The 12,537-nt window shown below is 38.5% G+C and overlaps 1 protein-coding gene across 4 annotated transcripts in view; it reads left to right on the top strand.

The window, feature by feature from the left end:
- Nucleotides 1-12,537, top strand: part of KIAA1549 (KIAA1549 ortholog) — a 154,856-nt gene that overhangs the window by 127,990 nt on the left and 14,329 nt on the right. For all 4 annotated transcript variants that reach the window (XM_067308142.1, XM_067308156.1, XM_067308134.1 and 1 more), the window contains exons 12-15: nucleotides 1,089-1,213; nucleotides 7,747-7,952; nucleotides 9,745-9,968; nucleotides 10,935-11,079. In XM_067308142.1, coding sequence (XP_067164243.1) covers nucleotides 1,089-1,213; nucleotides 7,747-7,952; nucleotides 9,745-9,968; nucleotides 10,935-11,079 — 700 coding nt within the window. The remainder of the gene's footprint in view (nucleotides 1-1,088; nucleotides 1,214-7,746; nucleotides 7,953-9,744; nucleotides 9,969-10,934; nucleotides 11,080-12,537) is intronic.

Genomic DNA, 12,537 nt, shown 5'->3' with positions numbered 1-12,537 from the left:
AGTTAGGAGCTCTGCCTGCTGCAAGCACGAGGTTTAACCTTCAAAGAACTTGTCTGGCTGAGTGTAGTTACCTTAGTCTGTGCGCTCCAGGCAGGCTGACATTTAGCTAAGAGCTTCAGGAACTTGTTCAGATATCCATCTAGCACTAGCCAGTCTTGCACTTAACAAGGTTAGTGCACTGACTAGTGCGCACTTAAGGTGATTAACTCCTTGCATGAGTAGACTATAAATGTTCACAAGACAAAAGGATTACTAGAGACGCTACCACAAAGGACAGTCCCATATGGAAAGACAGGCTTTGGTGTCAGCTGGGTGGTGGTATATGTCCTATATTTTTGTTATCTTTATGCTATGTGATTAGTTTTACAACCAAATCATTCTGATGGAGAAAATCGCATTATTTCTTTAGATTTTTCTGTAATCATCTGCAATGATTTAGATGAAAAATTTTAAGGTATATAAATGGTATTTCTGTCTCCTGAGCGTCCAAAAAGGTTTGAGGGCAAGATGGGTGTTGTAATAACAGTATTGTGAATATGTTTTTATAGGCAGACACTGGGCTCATGATTTGTAGGTAGCAAGTATTTTTAAGGGTTTTGTGACCGCATGGGATAAGTACATTAAAGCAGGGTTTCTGAATGGCCCTATATTTAACTAGTCAGGAAAATATGCCCATGGACTTGTAGTGTTAACAAGAGAATGCCAAGTTCAGGAGCCTGAATATTAAACTAATTAGGTATACAGTTTTGTTTGTTTATGATATAATTCCTTTCTGTCTGAAAAGTGAACCTGCTCCTTACTAATGCAAAGTGTTTTCTTGAAGTATATCTTTAAAAGAAAGATCATTTAATAATCTTGCCATGTGTGAAACCTGTTTTGGCCAGTTTTCACACACATGATAACAGTAATACCATGGTAATGAATAGCTAACTATGATTATTTATAATAAATTTACTTAGAAAAATATTAGCAGCCATCACAAGATACGTTAACGCAGGATTCTTTGCATGTGAGAATGGTAGCCCTTTATAAACTTATATTACGTGTTGATCATTTGGTTTTATGGGTTTTTTTAATGTTTGTGGCAGAGTTTTGCCATCAGATGCTGACTCCACAGCAAGTGAACAGTCCAGTGGGAGAGAGACAGGAGAAGAAACTGCAAGACAGTCAACAGTGGCAAATGAGGGCAAACCACGCAGAGGAGTAAAGAAAGGTTTGTTACATTTTTTTTTTTCTTGTGTGCAGTAGCAGTGTTTTACTGGGTTAGGTTGAAGAGTTACTCTAATGCTGTAACTTTTTCTAAAAGCATATCTGGCAATTAAATTTTCTGTTTTGTGTCACAGGGACTTTTCTTCCTCTCCCTTTTAGTTTAGTTTCTTCTGTTGTAACTGAAAATCTATGCATTCCTTTCATTCCGGCAAGCTTTTGAACCGAATGGCTTAACAGGAGGGAGATTTCCCTCCTCTTCTCTCCTGCACCTCCCTGGCAAACCTCTTTCCATTTACGTGTTATTGTGGCTCTTTTGGTAGCAGTCTTGCAGACAGTTATATATGCAGCGGAGGTCACAGCAGGACTTGATACAATGTGGGCATATGTCTGTAACTGTAACTTTGAAAAAGTGAGATTAAAAAAAGAGACTGGAGAGCTAAAAGTTTTAAAGATGAGATATAATTCAGACATCAAGATGCCTTGATGTTATACTTTAGAAAGAGGAAAATGCAGTGCTGATACATCAGTAATGGTGAATTTTTTTGTGTGTATGAAGAACCAGATTTCTACCACTTAAAATGCAGCCATTTATCTTCGAGGTCCCATATGGTCTATTCCTTTCCTCACTTAGGAGTTGATAAAACACTGCAAAATCACTTTCTTTTTTTTAATTAAAGCATTTTTTCTTAAATTCTATTCCAGTTTAAAAGTGTGTGGTTAACTGTGTCACAGAGTTTTGTTTCTGAGATCTTTTTGGCTTTAGATGGCCTGCTTCTTGCTTGAGGCTTTATTTACCAGATCTTTGGCTTAAATCACAAGAGCTTTCCTATGGAAAGTTCTGATACTAAAATATCTGGTAAAGAAGCTTGTAATATCCCAGTCTATTTTTAATACATGTGACCTTGGTAGCAGTAGAAACAGAAGAAGAAAATATTGACCATATTATGAGCAGAGTCTTCCGTACATTGAATGTTTTTCCATGTGTTCAGTGAAATACCAGCTGAGATGTAAAGGCAGCTACTGAAGAATGTGGTGCCTTTGAAATTCAGGTCATAGCAGGCATTCTTCAATTTATGCTCATTTTGAAGAAATGACATTTAGAGGAATATGTAAGGTAGTCACTTTATATAAACCACTAGGCCTTGGCCAGTTAAACAGTAAGTTAAACAATGTATGGTTTGTAGCTTTCATAACATGGACTACTCCTGCAAGAGCAAGGGTGATGGAGCAGGCTTTCTTCTATAATGAGCATGTAAGAAAACAAAGCACAAGCTATGCAAATGTGACTAGAAAATTATACCTCCTAATAATTCACAAGGCAGTATATGCTATACACACTTTACACAATTTATTAAAAGAAGACACTGTCCTGTTGCTATGTGTATATTTCAGTGCCTTAGGTTTGTTATAAGGTCCCGAAATCATACCTAGATTAATATATATAAAATAATGTTATAACAGAGCTCATCTCAGGCAAGACAGTTGGTTTATGAGTTGGTTCAACCTATCTGACTTCAGTTCTGTTGCCCTGGTTTGGTGTTGTCCCATTTCATCTTACCAGGGCACTCCATTTTTTTTATCTCTTCATTTTTCATCTGGCTTAAAAACTCTTATGTGAGGTTTAGCATGTTGTTTTGATCTAAGAGTGTTACATATTACCACATCTTAATTATCTGGCAAAGACTGCAGGAATACTGTGTAAAATGTGTCCTTTTTACCCATAGTGCTCTTGATGGATAATTTCTTTTCTGCAGCGGTTGGTCCCTCTGATTTGGTAATCAGACAATTTTTAACATTCAGAGTTGGCCTCAATATCTGTAGAGAACTCTGTGCCTGTTAAATGGCAGATTCAGCTCCTTTTTGTGCAGCTGAGGCTTGGCAGTTTGATCCAAGTTATGCATTTCATTCAAAAGCAAACAGAATCATCTACTGCTGTATTTTTTTCCAGTTGCCATTCCAGCTGAATTATTTGTAATAATTACTGTGTTGTCTCTTCTTTTTCCTTTATATTGTCAGGAGCAAACAGAGTGGGTAAGTAACCAGAGCTGGTAGTTGAGTACAAGTATGAATAGAGGTGCTGGGGTAGCTGTAATTATATCTTAAGCATGAAAGGATTTGTCTTCTGAGTCGAAAAAACAAAATTGCTTTTGAGTTATTGACGTAGAAAAGGTTCTCAATAACACAAATTATAGTCGTTCAATACAAACACATTTTTCTAATTTCCTCCAAATTCTTTCAAATTACTGAGGAAACATCCTCACTGTGAAAGAGGCAAAACTGAGGCAAGCTGTTCTTGCTTGGTATAAACAAGTTACAGTCACAATTAGCAGTAGTTAGAATTGGCCTCTCTACTGGAAGCTTAAGAGAAACTCAGGCAACCTACAAGGAAGCACAAATATTTTCTCACTAAACAAAGTGTTTTACTGATCAGAACTGAGACATAGCAAAGATGAGATGAAAGAAAGCTGGCACTCTCTTTGCTAATGAGTACCGTATCTGGCGATAAATTAAGGACTGTGCTCTTTCATAGTCATTTCTCTCTCGTAAGAGTAAAGACAGATGAGCAAAGGTTGTCGATGAGCCTTTCCATTGTTAGCTTTGTACTAGTAACTAACGAGAGTCATCAGCTGCATCCTGTGGACATTTGGGATATAAATCAGCTGTGTGAAACTCGTGTGAAACTCATGTGAAACTCAGTCTGCACAGGATTCGAAGCCCAGTGGATCAATGGAAGATTCCCATTGACTTTACCTGGTTTTGCGTTAGGCTTTGTGCACCTTGGTTGCAATGTCCCTTGTTTTTATTTAAAGGGGTGGGAGGAAAGAGTAGCCTTCCTCTATCTTCTGCTGTATTGGTTTACAATTTCCTGCAGAGCAATTCCTTTTCCCAACGCTTCAGTTCAAATCAGCAATTTCAACACAGGCAGTAGTGAACATTGATCCTGACATGTGACCTATATGGACCAGTTGTTGAAACCTGTTCTATCCAGTATTTGGGTAATTTAATTCCTCTCCATTATTTTTCAGCTTCAGCTGTCTGGTCTGAGATCAAAATTTCATTCATATAGTGGCATCTGATAGCTTTATAAGAAGGACTTTCTAACCATGGACAATAGTGTAATGAAAGTACTTTGCAATGAAAAATCATTATTTTACCCTGTCAGAACTTCTAAAGGAACTCGTTTGTGTGTTGAGTTTGAAATGGTCTGTTCTTTCATTGTGCATGTACAGCACCATGCAGTTCCCAGTGTTCCTATCTGCTTTGCTATACTTCCATCTTGGTTTACATTTATAGATGCACTCAGTATGCATACAGAGAGGATTTAAAGGCCAAATGCAACATAGGCATTTTAAATTAAAAAAAAAAAAAAAAAAAAAAAAGCCCTGGAAATCATTAAGTGGCTTTATATATTGGAGTTTGCAAGTGTACTTGAGGTAACTCTCTTAGCTGTAGATTAGCTAATTAAAGTTTTGATGAACTGTAATAATACTACATTAATTATGGGACTGAATTCTTGGGAATCTTTCTTCTTCTAGTGGTAACAGGAGTTACTTGTTTCTGTGCTTTTAAGGAGACATAATCAGATCCAAACTGTGCTACAATTTGAGTATTTTCCTTTGAAAGTAAGCCTTATTGCTGGTATAGCAGATGACATGAAAGTAAATTTTGCCACTTTTACCATATTTTTCCTTTGTCCATTTGTCCATTTGGCCTTTTTTGGTATATTTCTTTATTTGGTGCATTTCTTTGATGTATTTACTCTTTTTAGCACTGGTACTGTGAGTTATTTCCTGGGGACAGCTCCCACACATCCCTAATAACTTTGCTGGTATCCGTTGTCAGGATAGGGCTTATCCTTGCAGTGTTTACTACAGGAACACAGCTTCAGAGAGTTTTTCCTTTTTTGTGTGTACATCTTTTCTGCAAAAGCAAAAGAGAATAGCATTTCATGTTACTCTAGAACCTTACCAAAATTTGACAGTGGACTTTTACAAAATGACTTAAGAACAGCTTCAGCTGAGAAGTCTGCCAAGCATCTGTTTATAGAACTGTCACTTGAAATGAAAGGTTATGGATGAAATGTTAAAGATTCAGAGTGGATGCTCAGGTATGCTTCTGGGATCCCCAGTGCAAGAAAGACATGGACTTACTGGAGCGAGTCCAGTGAAGGGCCACAAAGATATTTAAGGGACTGGAACATCTGTCATATGAGGAGAGACCGAGAGAGGTGGGGCTGTTTAGTCTGGAGAGGAGAGGGCTTGGGGGATCTTATCAGTGTATATAAATATCTGAAGGGAGAGTGTAAAGAAGACAGAGTCTGACTCTCCTTGGTTTTGCCCCGTGACAGAACAAGAGGCAAAGGGCACAAATTGAAAGACAGGAGGTTCTGTCTAGACATAAAACCCAAACAAACAAACAAACAAACAAAAAAAACCCACCCCAAACAACCCCAAACCCACTTCTTTACTGTGAGGGTGGTTGAACACTGGAACAGGTTGCCCAGAGAGGTCTTGGAGACCATCCTTGGAGACATTCAAAACCTGACTGGACATGGTCCTGGGCAACCTGCTCTAGCTGACCCTGCTTAAGCAGGGGAGTTGGACCAGAAGATATCCAGAAGGTATCTGGATACCTCAAGATTTCCAACCTCAAGAATTCCGTGTTTCTGTAATTGAATATGTTGGACCTTCAAAACCAAGTAGTATGAAAATATAGCCTAAAAATTCTGTGTTGGAGGTCTGTGAGCTTTCAGAACTGCGGTTAGACTGGAAAGGTTGGAAAAAATAACTAATGTGTGTAAAAATGGAAAAGACAGATGCAAAGTTCAGATTTCTGTTGCACTACAGGCTCACTCTGAGGAATTTGGACAAACTGCTTAATATATTTTGTGCCCCTCTCTGTGAGAGGCAATGCTTGCTTGCTTCAAAGAAATCAGTGAAGATGGTACCCAGTAATTGTTGTGAGGATGACAGATGGTAAAGATTGTATAAATAGCTACAAAAGAGAGGTAGATATATTTCAGTTGGTTAAAATGGTCTGTGTCTTGCAAAACATTTGACATGCAGAGATCTTGAGCAGAACTGTTTACCTTCACTTATATAGGAAAGTCTCATTTATAAATGATGCACAGTATTTATAAATGCATCAATTTTAGAATATATTGGTCAAGTTTGAGAGAAATATGGGAAATAAGAATTTTTCTTCATTTGGGGCCAGACTGCATTCCAGCCCAAAGTAATATGGTGTGAATATTATAAAGTGTGCCATTCCTTCCCTTTGCTGCCCCCCTTCAGTGCTGTAGGGGGGAAGTAAAGAAATAATCAATCTACTGCAGTCTTCTACAGAAGGTAGCATTCACTTCTCTTCTGAACCTTACACATCATTACCACCAAGTATTGCAAATGGATCCAAGCAATGGCTGTTTTCTTTCCTGTCTGTCAGAGTTGGATCAGGCTGATAAATTCCACTCTTTCTTCTCCTGATCCTGAATCTGAGAGTCACAGCCTGTCATTATAAGTCCATGCAAGGATTCAGGAATCTGTCCCTCTACTCCATTGTGTTTCTCCATAAGAAAGGTCACAAATCTAAACCTTTCATTGCTTGTATTTCATGGTGAAAAGCAGTTTGAGAATTTGTTGTGTTACCATAAAGACAAGACAAATGATTTTTTTGTAATTCCTTAGTAGTTGTTGCCAGCTTAACTGACATAATGGTTTCGTATTGGCCTAGCTCCAGTAAAAAACAACAACAACAACAACAAAAACAACAAAAAAAACTCTTAAACATGTGCTTAACCACAAACCCCTAGGGTAATCCTGCAGATTTCAGGTCTTTGAGGGAGATGATCCATTCCTGTTCAAGCGATTACCTGTTGGCTAAACCAGGGCTGTAGCTTTCCAGGTGTATTGGTTTCCATAACTTCACTTCCTGATTGTATTTGGGTTGAGATAACCTCTTCAACAAATTACAACATGGCAATATTTGTGCAGCTTGCACATTAGTATGTTAACTGTTTATTGTGTCACTAAGAAGAAAACAGTGCTTTAAAAGCTTAAATCAGTAAAAGGGCTATAAAATTCTTTGTGTTTTTTGTGGATTTTTAAGTCTTTTTTGTTTAGTTAATGTATCGCTCCTTCTATGACTTAACTTTTAGGAACTGCGTTTTGCAATGTGACATCTTTTTTTATTGCTTTTTTGAAACTCCATTTGAGGAATTTGCATCTCCTTAAGTACTGATAAGAAGAACCATTAGCAGTATGGGCTAGAGTGGATTGAGATTTGGGGGTTTTGCACATGCCAAGAGCTTGATTTACAGAAATAAAGAATGGCAGTTCACCTTCTGGAAATGTAATGGAAAAATGTTTATAATTTGCAAATGACTGGGTAAACTTATGCACTAAATGTGAATCAGCTGGAAGGCCTAAAGGGCAAATTAAACACAGATGGAAAACATGGCAGTCTCTTAGCATAGCATGACATTTGACTGAGGTAACCCTAGCAGCACTACTTTACTCTATATTTGTTCTGGTAACTCAGGACCTCCTCAGACCAGCAGTGGAAATGAGCAACACTCCTCAGCCTCTATCTTCGAACATGTGGATAGGATGTCACGTTCCTCAGATGCCAGCAGACGGGTCCCAAGCAAGATCCAGCTGATTGCTATGCAGCCAATGGCAGCACCTCCAGTTCAGAACTCCATACTTTCTGATCGAGTAGCAGAAACCAACAAAATTAACAAAGAGGTATTTTTAAAGTGCTTTGAATGTTCATGGAGGACTATGCCACTTACACAGATAGAGACTTCCATCCAAAAGGGAAGTAAAAAGAATCCAGTTTCTTTCTTGTAGTCAGGAGTCCCTCATTAGTTCCTCACTTACTCCCGAGGAGTAGAATCTTGACAAGTCACAGGTATGATCCTCTTTCCATCCGAAGAGGTAGTCTGACCTGTTACAAGAGATACCTAAAGCAAAACTTAAACAGTAAGAGACACTAAGCTGTGCTGATAGTCAGGATACCTTTTGTTACCATGCTTTTGCTAGCCACCAGTACATGGCTTATGAGAGTTCTGTTAATGAATGTGTGAGTCTGGCCCACCTGGGTTTCATTGTGCGCTATTCTGTTGGCTTTCCTGCAACTCAGGATGCTGGTTTTACAAACAAGGTATCTTAGGGCACTCTGGGGTGTGAATCTGCAACACATTAATTGCTTCCAACTTCTCATGTACATGTGCGTATTTGGCAGTAATTGTTTAGAAACTTATTGCTTTCCCTGGGACTCAGGTTACTTTAGGCAGAATAAGAGTATGCCTGGGGACAGTAGAAGAGAAGGTAATGCATTGTAAAACATACACTGCCTGAAAGTACCATGCACCTGTGTCCTGATTTTGTACTGGGTAAGATAGCGTCTTCCCGTAAGTGAAAGTGGAAGATTACTGAAACCTTTAACTTAATTGTGCTAAGGTATTGTTCATCTCAGTACCTGACAATAGGGAGAAAAATTGATGCATCTAGTGTATATATAGACAAGAGAAGCCAGGAAATAAAAATATAATTATATGGGCAGAAGACTGATGTAATTCTAACTGTAAATGCAAAGAGTAAATCTGGCTTATGTCCCTCTTATGCCTTTTTGGATTTTTAATGAGAATACACAAAAGTGTCCATTTCTATCTGTTTAATACACTGCTGCTGATGCGTTCCAGGACTAGTCCAGCACAAGCAGGGTACTTGTGGCCCAAACCAGTGCCCAAGTCTTTTCCAGTGAAAAAAATCATTTCAATGTGTTGAGTGTTGAGCTGGGACTTAGAAGCATGGTGATATGATAGCTTTGCCCAGATGCTGGGATACACACCAAGGAATTTGAAAAAGGACAGGAGGAAGGCATGAAAACTCAGCCTGAAAGAAATCATAGAGCTTAGGATACCATGCCCATCTCAGGCCTGGGCTCTAATGCTGCTGCTGCATTTCTGCATAGCTTGTGGCAGCCCCTCATACTTAGCAAAGACACTGATTTGTTATGAGCTCAGTGAGCTGCTTTTTTAAGTTCTCGTTCCTCATGTGACGAACGGCATTAGAGGGAATGGGTAACAGACCTCAACCCTATTGGTCAAATATCTGTTTGAAAAGCAAAAGTAAATACAGCATATGTTGGTTAGTCTTATTTCCTCAGAGCAATGTCACTTCTGGCAAATGGCAGGACATTTTTGTGCTCCTGTTGCCTTTTATTAATACACTGTCACTTCTCTTTAATCGCACCTGCTATGCTGGCAATTGTATATAATAGTACATCTACCTGGGGTGATAATGCGGAAACTAAGCAGGAGGGAAAAATATCCATGAAAAAAATGTACTTACAAATTTCATATGGCTTGTTTTAATCCTTCAGTGTTTTTTTGTTTTTTTTTTTTTAGGAGGTGGGGCCAGGCAGTGAGGTGAGGAGGAGAGGTTTATGGAACAGCAGCAAGAAGTTCTATTTGCAAAAAATACAAATAAAACATGAAAAAAGCACTTTACTTTTTCTTCCTTATTCTTTAAGATACAGACAGCCCTGAGGCATAAATCTGAGATTGAGCATCACCGCAATAAGATTCGTCTTCGCGCCAAGCGCAAAGGGCACTATGAATTTCCAGTGGTGGATGATGTGGTGGTGGTTGACTCCAAAGAACAGCATAGAATATATCGTAAGGCACAGATGCAAATTGACAAGATCTTGGACCCTGGAGGCAATGTGCCTACTGTCTTCATAGAGCCCAGGAAGAGGTAGGGATTTCAAAGATGGGAAAGAACAGTTTTCTTTTATGGTCAAAGTCCAAAGTACATCAGATCTGTACTTCTGAACTTGCAGAGCTTAAAATTATTTTGATCCTTACTTGAACTTGAGTTGGCTGGGTGAAAAGCTTGTCCTTTTTCTAAATATTTTCATTTACTTCTGTATGTACCAGTATGCTTTGTTTTCAAATTATTCTTTTACAAGTTCGCATGGATGAATTCTCAATAAATACACCCAAATATATGAAAACTGTTTTTAAACAAATTAGTATTTGCTCTGCCATTTGTTTGTTTTAGTCTCCTGTTTTGTAGGGAGATCAAATTTATAATATATTGTAAGTACTAAAAAAACCCAAAAAACAGAGAAAATATAAACTGCAAAAAACACTTTTTATAAAGGAAAGAAAAAAGATGCGAAATAGGGAAACCCTTGAATAACTTAAAAAACATATGAAGTTTCTGAATGTTAAGGGCAAATTCACAAATAATGTGTTCTTCAGCTGACTTGTCCTGGTCAGGTTAAACCCAAGGTGCCAATTACAAAACCTGGTCAGTGGCTTTGTCTCTTCTGCTAGTTAGAATGTATCAGACTTCCCATGGATCTGGGAGCTGTGGAGAGGCACAAGGGGAGGCTGGAGCATGGGTTGGGTGGCTTGGAAGATGGATGTAGAAAAGAGGTGACACTGGAGAGAGTTTGAATGAGGAGGGGGACTGTTTGGAGAGCTGAGACTATATTAGGAGGAGAAATTTGAGGAGAAAGATTTGGGGTTAGTAAATGGGACTGGGTTGAAAAACTGAGGAAGGGAAGAGAGACAGGGCTGAGACAAAGACGACTTGGAGGGAATGGGCAGCAGAGTTCAACCTTGAGAGAGATTGAGAAGGAAAATTTAAAAAAAGAAATATGATGACCTGTCTCTTGTTTGTTTGTCTCTGCCTTTTGGTTTTCTTCCTATTAAGTTCTCGTGCAAAACGTTCTCCCAAGCAGCGCCGGCGACATCAGATAAATGGTAGTCCTATTGATGCGGAAAAGGACAGGTTAATCACAACTGATAGTGATGGGACGTACAAAAGGCCTCCAGGAGTCAATAACTCTGCGTATATTGTATGTATGTCTCTTGGATGACAAGAGTATTCTGATAATTGTAATGAGCATTGTGACATAGGGAGATTTTGGCCTTCTGACTGTGGTCTGTATGGCTAGTTTCAGTCATAGGTAATTAGCATGTAAATCAGAGCAAAACAAGGATTTCCTTGGCAGTCTGTTAGTATTAAGCAGTAAAAATCTGCCAAGAATTCCATCATTTTAAAGAAGTCAAGAACTAAAACCTTGTTTTCATTAGCACTACCATATTATGCACAGGAAAGTGTGCTTTGCGTGTTCCACACTATGTTGAGCATAGTTTCACTTTAGTCCAATTTGCTGCTTGTTATATATTCATGTTACAGGAATTTTTATCCTTTTCTCTTACATAGTGGAAGACTCAGTTCCCTTCATGAGAAATTTTCTCGTCTTTAAAATGTAGGAATTAATTATTAATATAAGAGTAACAGACATCTTTGTACTGCAGTAACTTGGAACAATTCTAGTACAATGTCTTGAAAATTAGTTTTGTTTCCTGTTTAAAAAAGGCAAAAAAAATGGAGAATGCTTCTGTTCAATGATATCCATGTCATAAACTGTATTTGGGCATGTTTTAACTACTTTTAATCAGTCTTTACTAAGCCTAATGCTAGCATTGGAACCCCCTGGACAGCTTTCATCTTGAAAAATAGATTAATAATTTTAAGAATTTCACTATTAGCTGTATATGCAGTCAGGTGGCTATAATGTGGATTTCTGTGGATCCCCGTCTGCATTCAAACAAGAGCATGATGATTTTAATGTCATGCTGTAACAGAATGAATTATCATCTGAAGCTATTTAATTAAGACTTGTCACACAGCAAGCTCAGCCCCTTTGGCATCTGTGGAGAGACAGTACTCAGAATGCTAAGTTCCTGATGAAGCAGAGGCTTTTGCATCTTGACAACCAATTTTGCAGTCTGCATGCAGTGGCAAGAATGAGCTTTGATAATTGGTCTGCTACTGCAAAGCTGGTTTAATTTTCTGTTACTGATGAGCAGTAAGCCCATGTGGTAAGATCCCAGATAGTAACTGTGATGCATGCCTCAGGTAATGCTTCTGTGAAGTACTTAGTGAATCCCATTCAGGTGATGCATTCCAGTTCAAGATCCATGCGGCTAACCACTTAGCTGTTTAACAGCTCCCTTTGTGTGTTTTTCTGGAAAGCAGTAGTTGCTTAATATTACTGCTGATGTGGTCAGTTGTAACCTAAAAACTGAATTCATTTCTTGGTATTGCAAAGACTGCAGAGAATTCAGAGATGTATACAGAGCAGATTGTCTTTTTCTGGGTGGAGTAAATGCTGACTGCATGACTTCATGTACATTTGCAAGCCACACGATTCCTGTTACAGCTGTGTAACCACTGATGGCACTGCTGCCTTATCTAGTATTGCAGTGTTTCAGGTTACACTGAGGGAAGCGTTGGAACAGTTGGT

This window comes from Apteryx mantelli, chromosome 1, assembly GCF_036417845.1.
Source record: "Apteryx mantelli isolate bAptMan1 chromosome 1, bAptMan1.hap1, whole genome shotgun sequence".
Lineage (NCBI taxonomy): Eukaryota > Metazoa > Chordata > Aves > Apterygiformes > Apterygidae > Apteryx > Apteryx mantelli.
The sequence above is the reverse complement of the archived record's forward strand: the minus strand, read 5'-3'. Positions and strand labels throughout refer to the sequence as shown.